The sequence below is a fragment of the Molossus molossus genome, unplaced genomic scaffold (genome assembly GCF_014108415.1).
Source record: "Molossus molossus isolate mMolMol1 unplaced genomic scaffold, mMolMol1.p scaffold_m16_p_8, whole genome shotgun sequence".
NCBI classification, from domain to species: Eukaryota; Metazoa; Chordata; class Mammalia; order Chiroptera; family Molossidae; genus Molossus; species Molossus molossus.
In genome coordinates, this window is record NW_023425402.1 from 49,332,556 (window position 1) to 49,350,553 (window position 17,998).

A 17,998-nucleotide genomic window follows, 5' to 3' on the forward strand; every position below is an offset into this window, starting at 1 on the left:
TATTATAAAGTTTAAATTATAATCATATAAAAAGTCTTAGCACAATGTCACATATGTGTTCAGTTAGAGTTAGCTATTGTTTTCTTCTTTTCAGTGAAAAGTTCATTAGTCATCTCATTTGCATAACTGCTTATCTGACTTATGATCATTGTCTCAATTGCCTGAAAAATTCACTAAAGGTATATCAAACTGTTTTCCAAAGTAGTTGTAACATTTTACATTCCCACAACGGTATGGGATTACATAATGGTATAAATTTAGCTATTTAACCTTAAAAGTTGCATTTTAACAGATTCTTAAGCTCTAATTGACCTGTAGCAAACTATACATATTAAAAGTGTATACTTTGATAACTTTACACCACAATTTATGTATTTGTATTCATATACATAAATGTTGACATTTAGGTTGTTTCCTATTTTTTGGATGTTGCCAGTATAACTGCTGTGCACATTCATGATCAAGTGTTTTTGTTGTTTTTTTTTTTTTTTTATCCTCACCCGAGGATTTTTTTCCATTTTTTGTACAGATAGAGTGGGAGGGAGAGAGAGGAAGGGAGAGAGAGAGAGAAACATCGACGTGGACACATCGAGTGGCTGCCACCCGCACAACCAACCAGGGCTGGGGACAAATTGCAACCGACGTACGTGCCCTTAGCGGGAACCGAACCCGGGTCTCTCCAGACCGCAGGCCGACGCTCTAACCGCTGAGCCAAACTGGCCAGGGCCATGATCAAGTGTTTATGTGGAGATACATTTTTTGTATCTTGGGTAAATGCCTAGTTGTAGAATAACTGGATTGGCCCACAACCTGGGCATGTGCCCTGACTGGGAATCGAACTGGCAGCCTTTTGGTGCATGGATTGACACTCAACCACTGAGCCACACTGGCCGGGCTTTGTTTACTTTTCTTAAACTATCAAACTGTTTTCCAAAGTAGTTGTAACATTTTACATTCCCACCAACAGTATGTGAGTGTTCCAATCCACATTCTTGCCAATACTAGGTATGGTCAGTTAGAAAGCTACTTTTAAAATTGTAACTCATATATTTTTTTTCATGTTGTTATAAGCATGTCATGTAAGAATAGGAAGAGGTATAAAATACACCTTTATACATGTAAATCTTTAGTTGTACTGAAGTCTCTGTTGGGAAGGTAAGAGATGGTTTACTAAAAATATTGGAAAATATGATAAGCTAATTTTATACTGTTTTATGTATATATATATATATATATATATATATATTTTTTTTTTTTTTTTCCCTTTGATAGAGTTTTCCAGAAAAGGACCTTCTTCACTGTCCATCAAAGGATGTAATTGAAGCTCATTTTATGTCTTGTGTGAAAGAAGCTGATGCTTTAAAGCACAAAAGTCAAGTAATCAATGAAATGCAGAAAAAAGATCACAAACAGCTCTGGATGGGATTACATAATGGTAAATATAGCACGGTTTAATTTTAGAATATCCCTTTATAAAGTATGAAGTAACTATAATTCTATGAGTAATTGGTATATCTTAGTATTGGTGGTACAAGTTCAGGTTCCAGTCTCTAAGCACAAAATTTTGCAAAAATGTTACCTATAGTCATCCCTTGCATTGTACCCTTCCAACATCCCTCTCTTCCTGGATTCCCCAGGGCTAAACTGATTGCTTTGCCCATAACGTATGACAGTAGGAGAAAAAATAACAGTGTCCCAAGAATATGGTTCTAATTTTATTTGCCATGGTATGTAGTAACTGAATAATTACAAAAAGTACAAACTTTATTGCCAGCTCTTCAGTCCACAACTTATTATGCAACGATATATATACATCATGATCAATGATCAGTCACTTCATTTCTTTCAGTGTTTATCATTGAATTGTCATTAATGCATCTGTTTTCATCCACAGACAGCAAAGCATGTAGTTTTGTTACCTCTGTGTCTCCAGTGATAAACCCATAGAACATTTTAGAACACTAAATAATAAACTAAGAAAGGTAAAAATGAAGCAAAAAAAAAGAAAAAGTGATAATTCTGGGAGTGAAATTTAACAGAACATAATGGAATTATAGAAGACACAGCTGAGTGAGAATGTGGAACACTATTGGCATTTGAGAGAGTTTAGATAGCAGCCAGTGGAAATTAGAGAAGGTGAACTTTTCCACATAAATGTGGAAAGTGGTTGTAATGAAAAGAATGACGTTATCCCAGAGGAAGTGATGCTGGCAAAATCTCATTAAAGGGACAGCTATTTCATGGCATTGAAAGTGCAAATGGTACTATGTTAGAAATGGATCCAAACTTGGAGATGAGTATGACAATTTACCACAGTTTATGAAAGTTGCTTGCTGGTTAAGTTACATGTCCAGGAAGCAAGCACTATTCAAACATGCTTAAGGCGTTTTGTTTTGTTTTGTTTTGTTTTTACAGAGAAGTAAAACACTTTAAATCTCCATGTTTCTAATGTTTTAAATTACTGTGCATTAAATAAATACTCGTCATACTTACTTTTTTCATTTTTCTGTACAGTTATAACCATCAGAAATTTTTTTAAATTAATTATTTTATTTATTTTATTTTTGTTACAGATGTTTCTCCTTTTTATCCCCATTAACACCCTCCTCCCCATCCCCTCCACCCTGTCCCTGGCTTTGTTGTCCGTGTTCATTGGTTATGTGTACATGAATATAAGTTCTATGGTTCATCTCTTTCCTCCCCCCAACACCCCCTCTTCTGAGGGTTGTCAGTCTATACCCTACTTCCACGTCTCTGGGTCTACCCTAGCCTATTTCTCAGACTGTATGTTTATTATATTCCACAAATAAGTGCGATCATGTGGTATTTGTCTTTTTCTGCTTGGCTTGTTTTGCTTAGGATAATACTTTCCAGGTCCCTTCATGTCATCTCAAAGGATAAGAGATCTTTCTTACAGCTGCGTAGTACTCCATTGTGTATATGTACTACAACTCTTTTATCCATTCGTCTACTGATGGACACTTGGGTTGTTTCCAGATCTTAGCTATTGTAAATAGTGCTGCTATGAACATAGGGGTACATATATGCTTTCTGATTGGTATTTCAGGCTTCTTAGGGTATATTCCTAGAAGTGGGATCACTGGGTCTTGTTTTGACAATTTTGTAAAAATCACAGAACAGTCATAATTTTCCCAGTAACTGCTAAGATCACTTTGCATGTTTACATCTTGCATGGTCACATTTCCAGTCCCATACTAGCATGCAAAGCAAGGACTGCCTACATTCTGTCCACCTTTCATAGTTGTTTTTGGATAGGGAGTTAGTCCAATATAAAGTACTCTTCCATAGCAACTGTTAGAATAGAAAAGAAGTGTCTCTTCCCCACCTCTCCCAAAAAAGTATAATTTTTAAAAAATGTAATCCAGTTTTATCCTCTGGACTATATTATTACCATGTCAAAAAGGGATTCATAGTTATTTAGTTTTACACTTTCATTATGCAAAGTACAGAGTATTGTTCGACTTCAGTATACAAAAGGCACATATTTTATGACACTGTGTACTGATTTCTTTTAAGTTTCTTAGATTTGACCAGAGTTACATGGAGTTGCTCCTTAGTTTCATATTTGTACCTCTGGTATTTATCAGCTAGATTATTGCAGAGGCAGGGACCAGGCCTTTTTACCTCATTTATATTACGGAATATACACATTTTTATTAAATGATTACGAATTTACAATCCCATAAGGTATACTGTTCCCTTTTCCTTGCTGGCTATTTGAAGATGAAGTGGCATTTTAGGAGACTTATGAATCAGAAGATTGGCTGAATGGAAGAAGACAGGAATCTTCTAAAGAGAAAAGGGATCTGAGAATAATTTTGCTTCAGAATTGAAGTAAATAATTTAAATAGACATTTAAGTAGATGTTCGTAAACTCTATTGTCAATGTGATGCGTCAGCTATAGAGAGCTTCTCCATAAGCAGAGGATTCCAAAGAAAGATGGGAAATGTTTCATTTGGGTTATTAGAAGATTGGGTGTGGAGGGTGATGGTTAAGAGTTGTGAAAGCAAAGGCCTGGTTTTTAGTTATTCGCTCTGCTAGTAGCTTCTTAGGGCAAGTCACTCAGTTTTTAGCTTTTGTTTGTTTATCTGTAAATCAAGAGAATACCTATTTCTCTTATAGGAATCTTTAGAGGCTTTAGTGAAATACTAGTACAGTTTACGTGAAAGTGTTTGAAAGGAAGCAAAGCTGTGTTGATAAAAAGAATTATCAAGAAGTCACTTTGAGACTAGAACTGGGGGCTAGCTACCTGTTTCCATAAATAAAAATTAGAACCCTGTCATACCCATTCATTCAGGTATTGTCTATGCCACTTTCATGCCACAGTGACAATTAAATAGTCAAGACAGAGACTATGTGGCCCACAGCCTAACACATTTGCTACTTTTGTTGACCCTTTTAGAAAATAATTGTCAGCTAATAGAAGGTTGACCAAACCAACATCTCATATTTATCATTGATCTAAAACATGACTCAAAATGTCATTATAATGTTATGTATCATACTTAGTCTAATAAACTGCCTTCATTGTTGTTTTTTAGAACAAATTTTTTTTCCTGGCCAGGTGGCTCAATTGATTGGAGCGTCATCCTGTATACCAAAAGGTTTCAGGTTCCATTACTGGTCAGGGCATGTACCTAGGTTTCAGGTTCAATTCCCAGTCGGCATGTGGGAGGCAACCGATAGATGTCCCCCCTTCTTCTCTTTCCTTCTCTCTCCCCCTTCTTCCCTCTCCCTGTTCCCCCAAAAATCAATAAAAACATATCCTTGGGTGAGGATTTAAAAAATCTCCCTCCCCTGTTTTTGTTTTAGCTCATATTATTTATTAAATTAAATTTTATAAATTGAGTTTTATTAAATTCAGCTTAACATGGTATGTGGTTAAGTAGATTTTATTCCATTTTTATATTAGCTATAAAGTATTTTTGTAGCTATTATGTTCAGTTTTGTTTGTACTGGTATTGGGCTTACTCAAAATTGTATGTCCAGTATCCTGATACTGGAGACCTTGATAGTTTATTTTCTATTTTTTTAAAATGAAAATATTTAGGACATTTTTAAATGGGTAAAGGTTGCTTGTAGAAAATGTTATTATCACGCGGCCATTGTGGCTCAGTGGATTAAACGTCGTCCCATGGACTGAGAGATCCCGGTTCAATTCCTGGTCAGGGCACATGCCCAGGTTGCAGGCTCGATCCCCAGTAGGGTGTGTGCAGGAGGCAGCTAATCAGTGTTTCTCTCTCGCATTGATATTTCTCTCTCTCTCCCCCTTCCTTTCTCTCTAAAAAATCAGTTAAAAAAAGAAAAGAAAATGTTATTATCTACATTAAAGTAAATTGGTGAAAGGTGGGTGTAGTAATTAATTTGTTCCTCTGTGTAGAATACTCTTTTCCAACTTTTTTGTCTATGTAACTTCTAATGTTTTATTTATTTGTTTTTATCCTCACCCGAGGACATTTTTCCATTGTTCAGACAGAGTGGGAAGGAGAGAGAGAGAGAGAGAAACATCAACGTGAAAGGGACACATTGAGTGGCTGCCACCCACACCCCCAACCAGGGCCGGGTACAAAGTGCAACCGAGGTACATGCCCTTAGCAGGAACTGAACCCAGGTCTCTCTGGACCACGACGCTCTAACCGCTGAGCCAAACCAGCCAGGCTCTACAAATGTTTTAATGCTCATCTTTTTTGTCACCTTCTTTGTGAAGCCTTTCCTCTTTTGTTAGCCAACAAATATTTACTGAGCATCTGACATGTGTCTGACACTGCTAGGAGCTAGTAATCACCCAGTAGTGAACAAACACGAACCCTGCCTTCGTGGAGCTTACAGCCAGCCAGTGGAGGCAGAACTGTTGTTTTCTTACTGTCGTGGCTCCTTGTCTATTTATATGCACTTTGCTCTCATATTTCATCACACTCTGGAATAGTCATAGTTTATGTATTCTGCTAGAATATAAATTTCTCTTGGTTAGACTACATTACATATTTTGATATCCCCAGCACCTACTCTAATCTTAGGCATAGAGTAGACAAAATAAATACTGACTGGATGACTCCCTTTATTTTATTCCTTTCTCATACTATAAGGAAGTTATATTAACAGCTTTGAAAAAAATAGTTTAATAGTAATATCAAATAGTGAAAGTACCTTGTTTGAATTTATTTACTGAAATAGATTTTATGTTTCAGATTTTTTTCCATCTAAAAGAAAGTCCTATTAATTTGTGAAGTCAGAGATATTTCACCTTTTGTTTAGTATAATTGCAAATTGGTCAGGATTGAGACATATGAGATGGTAAATTTATTTATTGAGAACTGCACCTGTAGAGCATAACAACTAAACAACGATTTAAACAATTTTTGAATACTTTCAAATGCTAATTTTAATTTTTCAGATCTCTGTGAAAGAGAAATAAGAAAAGCTTTTGAAACCAAGAAAACTCATTTAAGACATACTTTGCCTTTCAGTGTTTTTCATGGGTTTTCATTTTAGATAAAGAAGTATTTAGCTTCCCTGTCTAACAGAATTAGTGACCACCAAAAAAGAAAGAAAAGAAAGTGCCATTTTTATTACTTATGAGGCAGTTGTCACATGTGCAGGCCGTTTTCTATTAAATGTCAAGTTGTTTTTCTTATCAGCTAGAGATTTGAGGAAATCTTAAAAATATTTTTAGTATGAGTTAGTTTTCAATCTTAATTTTCTGTATTTACTAAAAAAGAAAAGATGGTATTAAATAAATTCCATAGACCTTCAAATAAATGCTAGCTTTGACTGCTAAATATGTTGAATATATACATTTTTTTAAAAATGTGGTTAATCTCTTTGAGCCAAGTAATGGTTTAAAGAAATTAATTATTTTGTAGTATATCATTCTAACTTAATGGTTTTTAAGAGGAAATAGTGATTAGCTAAAGATCATTTTTATAACAGGTTATAACATTTTGAAAGTACTTTTGCTTGGTAGGTGATGTAAAAGATAAATGGAGTGGTTCTAGGTCTTTGGAAGCTTGTCTGATAGAGACAGTTGGCTTATAATTAGATTACTTTGTTTTTATCAGTGGCATATAATAGAATAAATATTTGACTGGGAATCTTGCTCAGAGGAGCATTGGACCTGATCTTGACTATCTCTTTATCATTTGTGTGGCCATGGTAAGTCACTTTTCTCTGCAAGCCGGAGTTTCCTTATAAATGCAAAGGTGTTAAAACCACGCAAGACTTAAAATTCAAGGACTATAAAGTGGTGATCACATATATCTGAATTCTGATGATTAGATATTCTCATTGGATTCCAGAAGGACTTCTTGGAAGTATAATTAGTGTCCATAATTTCTTGTTTTCCCTTTCTCTCTTTCTCCCCCTCTCTCTTTTTCCCTTTCCTTCTCACCCTTTTTTCCTTCTCACCCTTTTTTCCTTCTCACCCTTTTTTCCTTATCCCTTTTAAATAGGACGTAGGTGAAAAGTAATAGATAATTTGCCAGAAATACGTGGTGTCATAGTAAAAAGACTACTAAAACAGACATGAGATTTTTGGACTCAACTCTCTAAGAGTGATGATGTAGAATATGATGTAAGAACTCATCTTGGCTGCTGAATGAAGAAAGGGAAACAAGTGGAAATGAACAGGCTAGTAGTTCCAGGAATAAGATGATGTGGTCTTTAGTGTAACAGTGAAATGCTCTGCCTCTCTTACTCCCACCTTGTTCAAGCCTGCTTTGTTCCCATGGCCTTCAGGCTGATAGCTTCTGCTTAGTCTTGCATATAGACACGGTAATCATGAGAGGAATTCTCTTTGTGGCTTGAGTTTTACAAAAACAGTCCCTTACCAGAGGTTTCCTCCACTGAGGAGATAAGGGAAGTATGTACAAAAAAATAATGATTGTTTATCAAAGATTTGCAGGAACCTCCTGCAAAATCTTCCTCAGACCCCAGATATCTGTGGTTGTCAGTCACCTCTTGCCCTCTCATTTCCCCTTCCCTTGACATAAAAGAAGCCTGAACTCTGTGCTTTTGGGAGATGGACTTGAGGATTAGGTCTCCCATCTTCTCAGTTGATGACTTCTCAATCAATAAACCTTTCCTTACTCCAAACTCTGATATTTTAAGTTTTGGCCTTTTGAAGCACCGGGGTATAGGAACTTTGGACTAATAATAATAGTAGAGATGGAGAAAAGTCAATAAATTGGGCTACTTTTGGAGGTGGAGTTGACAAAACCTATTGTTGGATTGTATGTAAGTTTAGGGTGAAAGAGGAAAGAATCATTCCTAGGTTCTGATTTGGGCAGCTAGTTGGATAGTGATGTTTTATACTGGGACATGAAATAACTAGACAGAGAATAGGTTTGGGATGGGGAAAAAAGCCTAATCGACAACGACAGCTTTGAGGTCAAAAGTTTGAAATGTTTCTGAGACATTCATGTGGAGATGTTACTGAGTTATGTGCTAAGTATTGTGTGTGCCAATAGATGGAGAAGGCTTAATAGATTTGAAGCAAATGCTGCAGCTTCTAATTTCATAGTTGTTTACTTTCACAGCAAGTGCCATCTTGATTTCATCTTTAAGGTACGACAGTTACTCTTAGTGATACAAGGCAGTGAAACATGGATCAGCCTCTTATATCCTGGTTGTTTGGCAATTCTTTATATCCACTAACCATCATGTGCTTTTCTTTCTGCATATGTGTGGCATCAGGAATCTACAACTTTGAGAAATTTGCTTAAGCAAATTTGTAACCTACTTGAGCATTCGATTAAGTTCTACTGTGGAACAAACAAGCATTTTGCTATATTACATGTTTTAAATCAATGTCTCAGTATTCCACTTTCTGTAATTACAAATAATGATAGAAATCTAAAAAGTTTCTACATTGGCATTTCAATATAAAGCCATAAAGATACTTTGTCAGGCTTCTGGAGAAATATTGCTCTTGGAAATTACATGATTTAAGTTAATAAATTTGTTAATAATTTGGATCATAGTCTCTTCTTACAGTGCTTTGGGTATAGTTGTCAGTGAACGTCATAAATGATAAAATTTGCTGAAAACATTTTAGATAGTATTTCATAATATACTGCAAATTATACTAACATAAGTTTATTGGAAAGAGTCCATTAATAACAGTGAATGGTCACATGTTCCAGAGTTCATCATTGATAGGGAATACATTTTGTATGTGAGATTCACTTGATATATGTATAAATCTATATGACTAGATTGATACTTCAGTCTGAACCCTGATTAGTAATTGAAAATACTTTCAATGAACTCATCTTGCAGCAATACAAAGGTTTAGTTGGTAATGTCCTTTTCAACAAAATTTCAAACCACCTATAGTAAAAGGACTATATTATATCTTTTATTTATATTTGATCCAGTTAAAAAACTTTTCAAAAATGTATACTTTCTAACATGCTGTCTTTTTTTGTTTGTTTTTTCTAAGTTTGAGAGGGTTCAAGAAGCTTTCGCTTGTGAATATTGGTATACTATGTAGAGGAAATGCAAAAAAATATATCTGATCAATGATTTTCACTCTTGGAGTCATGAACATCATTACTATATGAATTTACAGCAGGAGTCCTCCTTTTCGCCTTAAAAAAAGCATAGGCATATGTATATATGCAAAAATAGTTTAACTTGTTTTTAACTTTTTTAAATTTAAGTATAATTGACATTTAACAGTATATTAGTTTCAGGTGTGCAACGTGATTCACTATTTGTATACATTGCAGAAATGATCACCAGAATAAGTTTAGCTAACATTCCTCGCCTTACATAGTTAGAAAAAAATTTTTTTTTGTAATGAGAACTTTAAAGATCTACTCTCAGCAACTTTCAAATATGCAATACAGTATCATTAACTATAGTTAGCATATGATACATTATGTTCCCGGGACTTATTTTGTTACTGGAAATTTGTACCTTTTGACCCACTTTACCCATTTCTTTCACTCCCCCACCCCACCCCTGACAACCAACCACCATCTGTTCTCTGTATCTATGAGCTTGTTCTTTTGTTTTGTTTCTTAGATTCCACATATAAGTGAGATCATACAATATTTGACTTTGATTCATTTCACTTAGCATAATGCCCCCCGAGGTCCATTTATGTTGTTGCAAATGGCAAGATTTCTTTTTTTTATTGGCTGAATAATATTCCTGTGTGTGTGTGTGTGTGTGTGTGTGTGAACACACATACATACCACACTTTCTTTATTCATTTATTGATGGACACTTAGATTGTTTCCATATCTTGAATATTGTAAATAATGCTGCAATGAACATATATCTTTTCACATTAGTGTTTTTGTTTTCTATTTCCGATAAATACCCAGAAGTGAAATTGCTGAATCATATGGTAGTTTTGTTTTTAATTTTTAGAAGAACCGCCATACTGTTCTCCCTGGTGTCTGCACCAGTTTACATTCCCACCAACAGTGCATAAGGGTTTTCTTTTCTCCACATTCTCTCCAACACTTTTTATTTCTTATCTTTTTGGTAATAGCCATTCTGACAGGTGTGAGGTTATAGTTCATTGTGATTTCAGTCTGCATTTCCTTGATGATCAGTGATATTGAGCATCTTTTCATGTACCTGTTGGTCTTCTGTATGTCATCTTTGGGAAAATGTCTCTTCAGATCTTCTGCTCATTTTAATCAGATCAGGTGTTTTGTTTTTGCTTTTGAGTTATATTAGTTCTTTATCTGTTTTGAATATTAACCCTTATCAGAAATACCGTTTGCAAAATATTTTGTCCCATTTGGTTGGTTGCTTTTTTGTTTTGTTGATGGTTTCTTTTGCTGTGCAGAAGCTTTTTAGTTTATTTTTGTACTTTTATTGCTTCAGCTTTTGGTGTCAAATCCAAAAAATCATTGCCAAGACCTATGCTGATATATACATATATGTATATATAATTTAACTTATTTTGTTTTGAATGTTTTGTTTCAAAACTTAATTTCATGTTTCTCCTTAACAGAACAGAAAGCCAAGATGTATTTATTTTCCTAATATTCTTTTGTTTTTTCCTCTAACTCCTCATCACTTTTCTCTAGACCATTGTTTCTCAGAGTGTAGACATCAGGCCAGAAGCATCAGCATTACCTAGGAACTAATTAGAAATGCATTCTCACCCTGGCTGGTGTGGCTCAGTTGGTTGAGCATCATCCTGTGCACCAAAAGGTCCCTGGTTCAGTTCCTGGTCAGGGCACATGCCCACATTGCTGGCTCAATTCCCAGTATGGGATATGCAAGAGGCAGCCAATTGATGTTTCTCTCACATCGATGTTTCTCTTTCTCTCCCTCTCCCTTTCTTTCTCTGAAATCAGTAAAGACATACTAAGAGAGAGAGCATGAAATGCACTCTTGACCAACTTAATCAAACTCTGGGGTAGAACTCAGCAGCCTGTGGTTCAACAAGCCCTCCTCCAGGTGATTGCAATGCACTAAATTTAGTTTGAGAACCACTGCCCTGGAGCCATATTTCTCAACCTTGGCATTATAGATATTTTGGACTGGATAATTCCTTGATGTTGGAGTGGGGATGGGGCTGTCCTATGCACTGCTGGATATTTGAGAGCATCCCTATCCTCCACCCACTCACTAGAGGCCAGTAGCACACAACTCCACACTCTCAATTATGATGTTAAAAATGTCTCTAGACATTGCCAAATATCCCCTCAGTGGCAGAATCACCCCGTTTGAGAACCACTGCTCTGGAGAGAGGTGCTGTAGAATTAATGGATAAAACCGCCTCTCCTTTGGAGTAGCAGTGACCAGTTATTGGATCCCCACATTCTGTCCTAGGCATTTTTCATGAATTACTACTGTCATCACAACAGCCTTGCAAGATATGTTTGAAAGTGTAAAGCCTGGGGCAACCCATTTATGAAGTTTCTCATCTGTTCACCCGCTCAGGCCTTGAGAACTAGTATGTTCAGTTGTTATAATGACTCATTTAGACCATATTTGGAGCTAAATTGTTTAAACAAAAGGAATTTGGCATATAAACAAATTGATGTTATTTTAACCAGTTAACTCTTTCTTATATGTAAACTTAGCCATAATTGTTTCTGGATGGTGGGGTTTATTTTGTTTTGTTTTTTTCTGAGGTGACTGTTAAATGACAAATGAATCAATAGTCTGCTGTTGTTTCAGTAAGACTAACTGTGCTTACATTTTTGAAGCAACATGTGTCTTCTATATTTTTCCTTTTCCTTCTTTTGCTTCCTTTCATCTTCCCTCTCCAGCTTTCCTTGTGGCACTTGATCTAGTTCTACATATGTTAATAACACGTATTCTGTCTCTTACCTCATTTAAATTTACCTAGTCTCTCACCCATTCATTTATTATCTTTCTGGGGTCTGGATGGCCAAATAAACATTTTAACTCAACAATCTGTAACCAATGCTGGCCAGCATATGACGTTTTCCCAGGTACCTATGTAATGTGCTTTTTAACAAAGACATGGAAATTACTTTATTGAGAATTTCAGAATTCAAAGCTTCTCCTCTCCTACCCCACCCCTGTGACATTCTGTTTATTCCATCTCTGCTTAGGCAGACTGACTTAGTTACTGTGAAAATGAGTTCTGGATGTCAGAATTCTCTATATTAGTGATGTCTTTTCCTGAATCAAAGAAGTAAGTGCAGTTCTATAATAGTGTTAATTTCTTGTTATTCATTGCCTGTCTCTTACTGCTTTAAAAACTAGAATATTCAGAAATTCTTTGATGTGAAAATCACACTTAAATATTATTAAATTGTGCCAGTGTTTTAATTAACATTCAGAGAGCTGCAAGATTTTAATCCAAACACTAGAAAAGAAGCAGCCCATTAAAAAAATGAGTACAAAATAAACAAATTTGTTCATCTAAGATGTAGCGTGTTCAGTCAAGTTCTGATTATTATCTTCAAAGTGGCTTTCTACTTAAGCATTTCTTCCCACAGGGTCCATTTAGGATTCAGACTACTCTTGATTCCCTGGCTTTTTTTTTTTTTTATCTAGCTTATTTCTATCAACAGTAGACAGATATCAATAAAATATTTCAAAGTATTTTTTTAAATATGTTTTATTGATTTTTTTAGATAGAGAGGAAGGGAGAGAGAAGATAGAAACATCAGTGTGGGAGAGAAACATTGATTGGCCACCTCCTGCACACCCCCTACTGGGGATGGAGCCCAAAACCTGGGCATATACCCTAACTGGAAATCGAACTGGGAGCTCTCTCAATTCATGGGACGATGCTCAATCCACTGAGCCACGCCAGTTAGGCTCTCAAAGTATTATTAATTGGAATTAATTTCCATAAAAGATTTAAGCAACAAAATTTCCATTTATTTCAAATTACTGTAAGCCATACTTAAAACTAAACCTAACAATTTTGTGGCTGTTTTTCTTTAGCTTCTTGTTTTTATTAAAATACTACTTAATTTTTCTCGTAGGCTTGTTAATGGGAAAAGCTTTACATTTAGAAGTTCTCCCCACCCCCAATATTTTTATCTACCAGTTACACTCAAAGAATGTTTTACTACACACAAAAGAACACTATGTGAGATTCAGATATTTGAGTTGTAAATGAGTAAGTTAAGAAATCCAGGTAGAATAATTTCAAATTTTAATAACTTTGTTCTTGATTTTACTGTTAGAATTCTTAGAAATCCTGATTAACTTTTTTGTACCTTATTGAATCCATGATGTATATCACGTATTACTAAAAGCTATTTAATACATTTACAATACTGTTTAACCCAAAATAAATTTATTATGGGGAACAATAATATATATGCCTATTTTTTTGAGGTGTGTAGAATTTATGTATCAATTTTGTTTTGGCAGTGAATGAGTTGTTAAGACACATTAATTTTGTAGTAAATGTCACTTGAATAATCCTAATGGCTAAAATTTGAACTATGATTTTTCAGTTTCACTCATCATTATCCTTGTCTGTTTTTTAAAATCCTCACCCGAGGATATTTTCTCATTTATCTTCAGACAGAGTGGGAGGGAGAGAGAGAGAGAAACATCAGTGTGAGAGAGACACATCAACTGGTTGCCTCTTGCATGACCCAGACCAGGGCCAGGGATTGAACCACAACCAAGGTACGTGCCCTTGTCCGGAATTGAACCTGTGACTCTTTGGTCCGAAGGCCAGTGCTCCAACCGCTAAGCCAAACTGGCCAGGGCTATCCTTGTCTTCTTTTAGAAGGTAGTTCCTAACTGAGGGATGTTTTCACTTGATTATCCCTGGTTTGAATGAACCTGTTGAAGCAAATCATATTTCTGCAGCAATGACTACTAACAGTTCAGTTTTGTCATCTGTAACTGCCAAAAGAGATAAAATTAATTAAACTACTGTGGTGGCTAAAAAAAGTTACTTTGCCCTCCACTTTAAGTTCTTCTACCTGGGCTAGTAACCAAATTAACAGGAGAAAATGTACAAAGTGTATTACTATATGAATGCACATTTGGGGGTACCATATAAAAATGAGACCGCAGCCTGGCTGATGTGGCTCACTGGATTGAGCATAGTCCCATGCACCAAGAAGTTGCTGGTTTGATTCCTAGTCAGGGCACATGCCTAGCTTTCAGGGTTGACCCCCAGCAGGGGCATGCAGCCAATCAATGTTTCTCTCTCATTGATGTTTTTCTCTCTCTCCCTTTCCCTTCCCCTCTCTCTAAAAATCAATAAAAACATTTTCTTAAAAAGACCCCAAATGCTTTGGGCAGTTGAGGTTTATATGCCATTATGGACAAAGGAGAAAGGGGGCAAGGGGTCTGAGATTTCAAAGAAATAGGCAATTTATGAGTACCTGAGGCAGAACACAGGTGGCAGGCAAATTCTTGCTAGGCCACCCTGAAACAATGGACATGGCGCATCTAGCTACTAGGCCACTACCTGGAGACTGCCTATCTAATGGTGTAAGGTGGATATGCTGTTCCCATTCCTGGAGCAGGCCTTTCCATCTGAATCTCTTGGGCAGGAAAAGGGGTAGAGGAAGGGGGTTAAAGAGTCATGCTGAGTCTTGTTTCTTAATAACCAGCTTAAATTACTATCACAAAAGGCAAAGTTTTGGGGTGGCAAAACTTTAGTCCCCTTCATTATACCTGACACTACCATGAATTTTGAAGTATAGAACTTGGGAATATTGATAATATGAACATTCCATTCATGGTTTCCCAGATTCTTGTTAATCATAAGTTATTGAATTGACTTAACTTGGAGTTTTATCAAGCTAATAGTGTTTTTATTTATAAATGTAACTGGAAGTTTTCTGTGTTATGGTAGCATTCCTAAGAGTCTACGGCTCGATGATTTCAGGCAAATCATTTATCTGCTTTGAACCACAGTTTCCTCCTATGTAAAATGCTGTGAAAAATCAATGTAAAAACCATACTGTGTTTTTAAAATGTCTAAATTCTGTTCAGATGTGGTATTAATAAAATGATCTCTGAGGTCCTATTACGATCAGAGCCCACAACATTTTACTCTAGCATCACTTTAGCCTTGTTTTGTTTAGTGCCTTTTTTTTTTTTTTTTTTTTTACCTGCCTAAACCTTTAACTTGCTTTCTGGCATCTGTCATTTGGTCATCTGCCTTTGAGGAGATGTGGGTGGGGTGGAGAGGACTTGAACCATCAAGCTCTATTAATTTCAAAATGAAGGACCAATCAGACCTATTAAAATTTGTGATAACTTTATGTATATCAATTTGGCTTTCCCAACTACATATTAAGTGAAGATAAAAGCCTATTGTATGTGTGTTCTATTTTGTTTGTTTTTGTTTTTTAATTCTCTAGAGCTCCCAGTACTCAATTAGGTACATAATTTGAGCAAATAAAGTTTGATAGATTTAACTCTGTGCAAATCTACAAAGTAAAAACTGGTTTAAGCACACTTTTCCTTCTGTCAGCTGTTTTTCTTTTCTTTGCCTAGAATTAAGCTAAATATTCATACTATGAACTATTTGCAAATTGGGAGCATTTTTTTGTTGGTTTGATTGGTTTAAAAAATTTTTTTTATTCTTCACTCGAGGATATTTTTCTGTTTATCATCAAATAGAGTGGGAGGGACAGAGAGAGAGAGACAGAAACAGTGATGTGATAGAGCCACATCAACTAGTTGCCTCCTGCATGACCCGACCAGGGCTGGAGATGAACTGCAACCAAGGTATGTGCCCTTGACCAAATTGAACCTATGACTCATTAGTCCGCAGGCTGACACTCTAACTGCTGAGCCAAACCAGCCAGGGCTGGGAATGTTTTTTAAAGAGATATTTTTCAGCCTTGGCTGGTTTGGCTCAGCGGTTGGAGCATCGGCCTGTGGTCCTGAGAGACCCGGGTTCGGTTCCCGCTAAGGGCATGTACCTCGGTTGCAGTTTGTCCCCGGCTCTGGTCAGTCAGTCGTGCAGGTGGCAGCCACTCGATGTGTTTCTTTCACATCGATGTTTCTCTCTCTCTCTCTCTCTCTCCCTCCCACTCTACCTGAACAAAAAATGGAAAAATGTCCTTGGGTGAGGATAAAAAAAAGAGAGAGAGAGAGATATTTTTCATGTAACCACCATGGATAGATTAGGTGAATTTGAAATAGAACAGAATTTACCTGGAATTACATATTTACTAAATTCTTGCGGTGTCCCAGGCCTGTATACTTTCATATGTGTTATATCAGTGATTCCTCAGAAGAATTAAATAAACATTATCAACTTTGAAAATGAGGAAATGAGCTTACAGAGCTAGTAAGAGGTGGATCAGGATTTGAACCTAGATCTCTGATTCTAAAGTGAGAGTATTTTTCATTGCACCTGCAGGTTGTTAACTCTGGCTACATATTAGAGTCATCTTAGAGCTTCCCAAAAGTATAGTTGCAGGGAATCTGAAATAATTGGTCTAGGGTGGGAACCTGACATTAGTGTTTTTTAAAGCTCCTCAGATAATCAAAATGAGCACCTAATGCTGAGAAATGTTGCATTACTTACTGCATCTCTAGTGAGTAATTATTAATAGGACTTTCTCCTTTACATTTTCTCATCAGAAGCTTGAGGGATTTGTATTAGAAATGACAATATCCTGCATAATAAACTGCAGAGAGACAGTGAATATAATGGAGTATCTATTTCTGTGTCCATCTTTAAAAAATTATAATAGATTTTTATTTTTGTCTTATGACTTTGGAGTACTCTCTGAGTGAGTGAAAATGAGCTTGATTATTCCTTAAATTTATTTCTGGCCCTCTGAATTTAGGAAAGTGATAAGCTGTAATTTAGCCTAAGAGGAAAAAAATTTTCTCAATTTATAGTAGTTTTGAAAGGTAATAAATCAGATTATTGGTTATAAAGCTGTAGGTGATTTACACAGGAATACATTTAGTTAATTAGTCTTGGCTTGCCACTGTACTATATATAACTCTGTAAGTCACTTTGGCAAATAAGATACTTTTTAAAGATTGTCTTTTAGAGCAAGTGAAGACTACAGTATAATTGAAGATTAGTTTTCTTGTTTATTTTTAACATGAACACATAGAATAAGTTGAATTTTTGTGTGTTTTTTTTTACATTGTGAAATTTTTGAATTTTGGATTTTTTATGTTGTTACTGGCCCTATTTCAAAATAAGTTTGAAATAAACTTTACTTAATTAGTTGGAATACTGTAATTGAATTCTGTCTACTTAAAAATAAAGTCAATTACTGAATTGACTTGGAATACATTAAAGATGTTATAACTCGCAGTAATGGTTTATTGGCTTGTGTTGTTGAAATTGAAATTTACAGCCTGTTCTTTTTTTTTTTTTCCCCCAATACTTGATGAGATTAATTTTCTTTAAGTTTCCAGTGGTATTTTTTTTAACCATTTTATTATTTTTTTTAATCCTCATCCGAGGACATTTTTCCATTTTTTGTTCAGGGGGGGAGAGAGAGAGAGAAAGAAACATTGACATGAAAGGGACACATCGAGCGGCTGCCACCCGCATGACCAACCAGGGCC

At 35.7% G+C, this 17,998-nt stretch overlaps 1 protein-coding gene across 3 annotated transcripts in view; it reads left to right on the top strand.

The window, feature by feature from the left end:
- The window catches only part of ATG5 (autophagy related 5), a 132,783-nt gene that overhangs the window by 47,342 nt on the left and 67,443 nt on the right, over nt 1–17,998 (top strand). For all 3 annotated transcript variants that reach the window (XM_036248393.1, XM_036248391.1, XM_036248392.1), the window contains exon 5: nt 1,273–1,435. In XM_036248393.1, the coding sequence (XP_036104286.1) occupies nt 1,273–1,435 (163 nt within the window). The remainder of the gene's footprint in view (nt 1–1,272; nt 1,436–17,998) is intronic.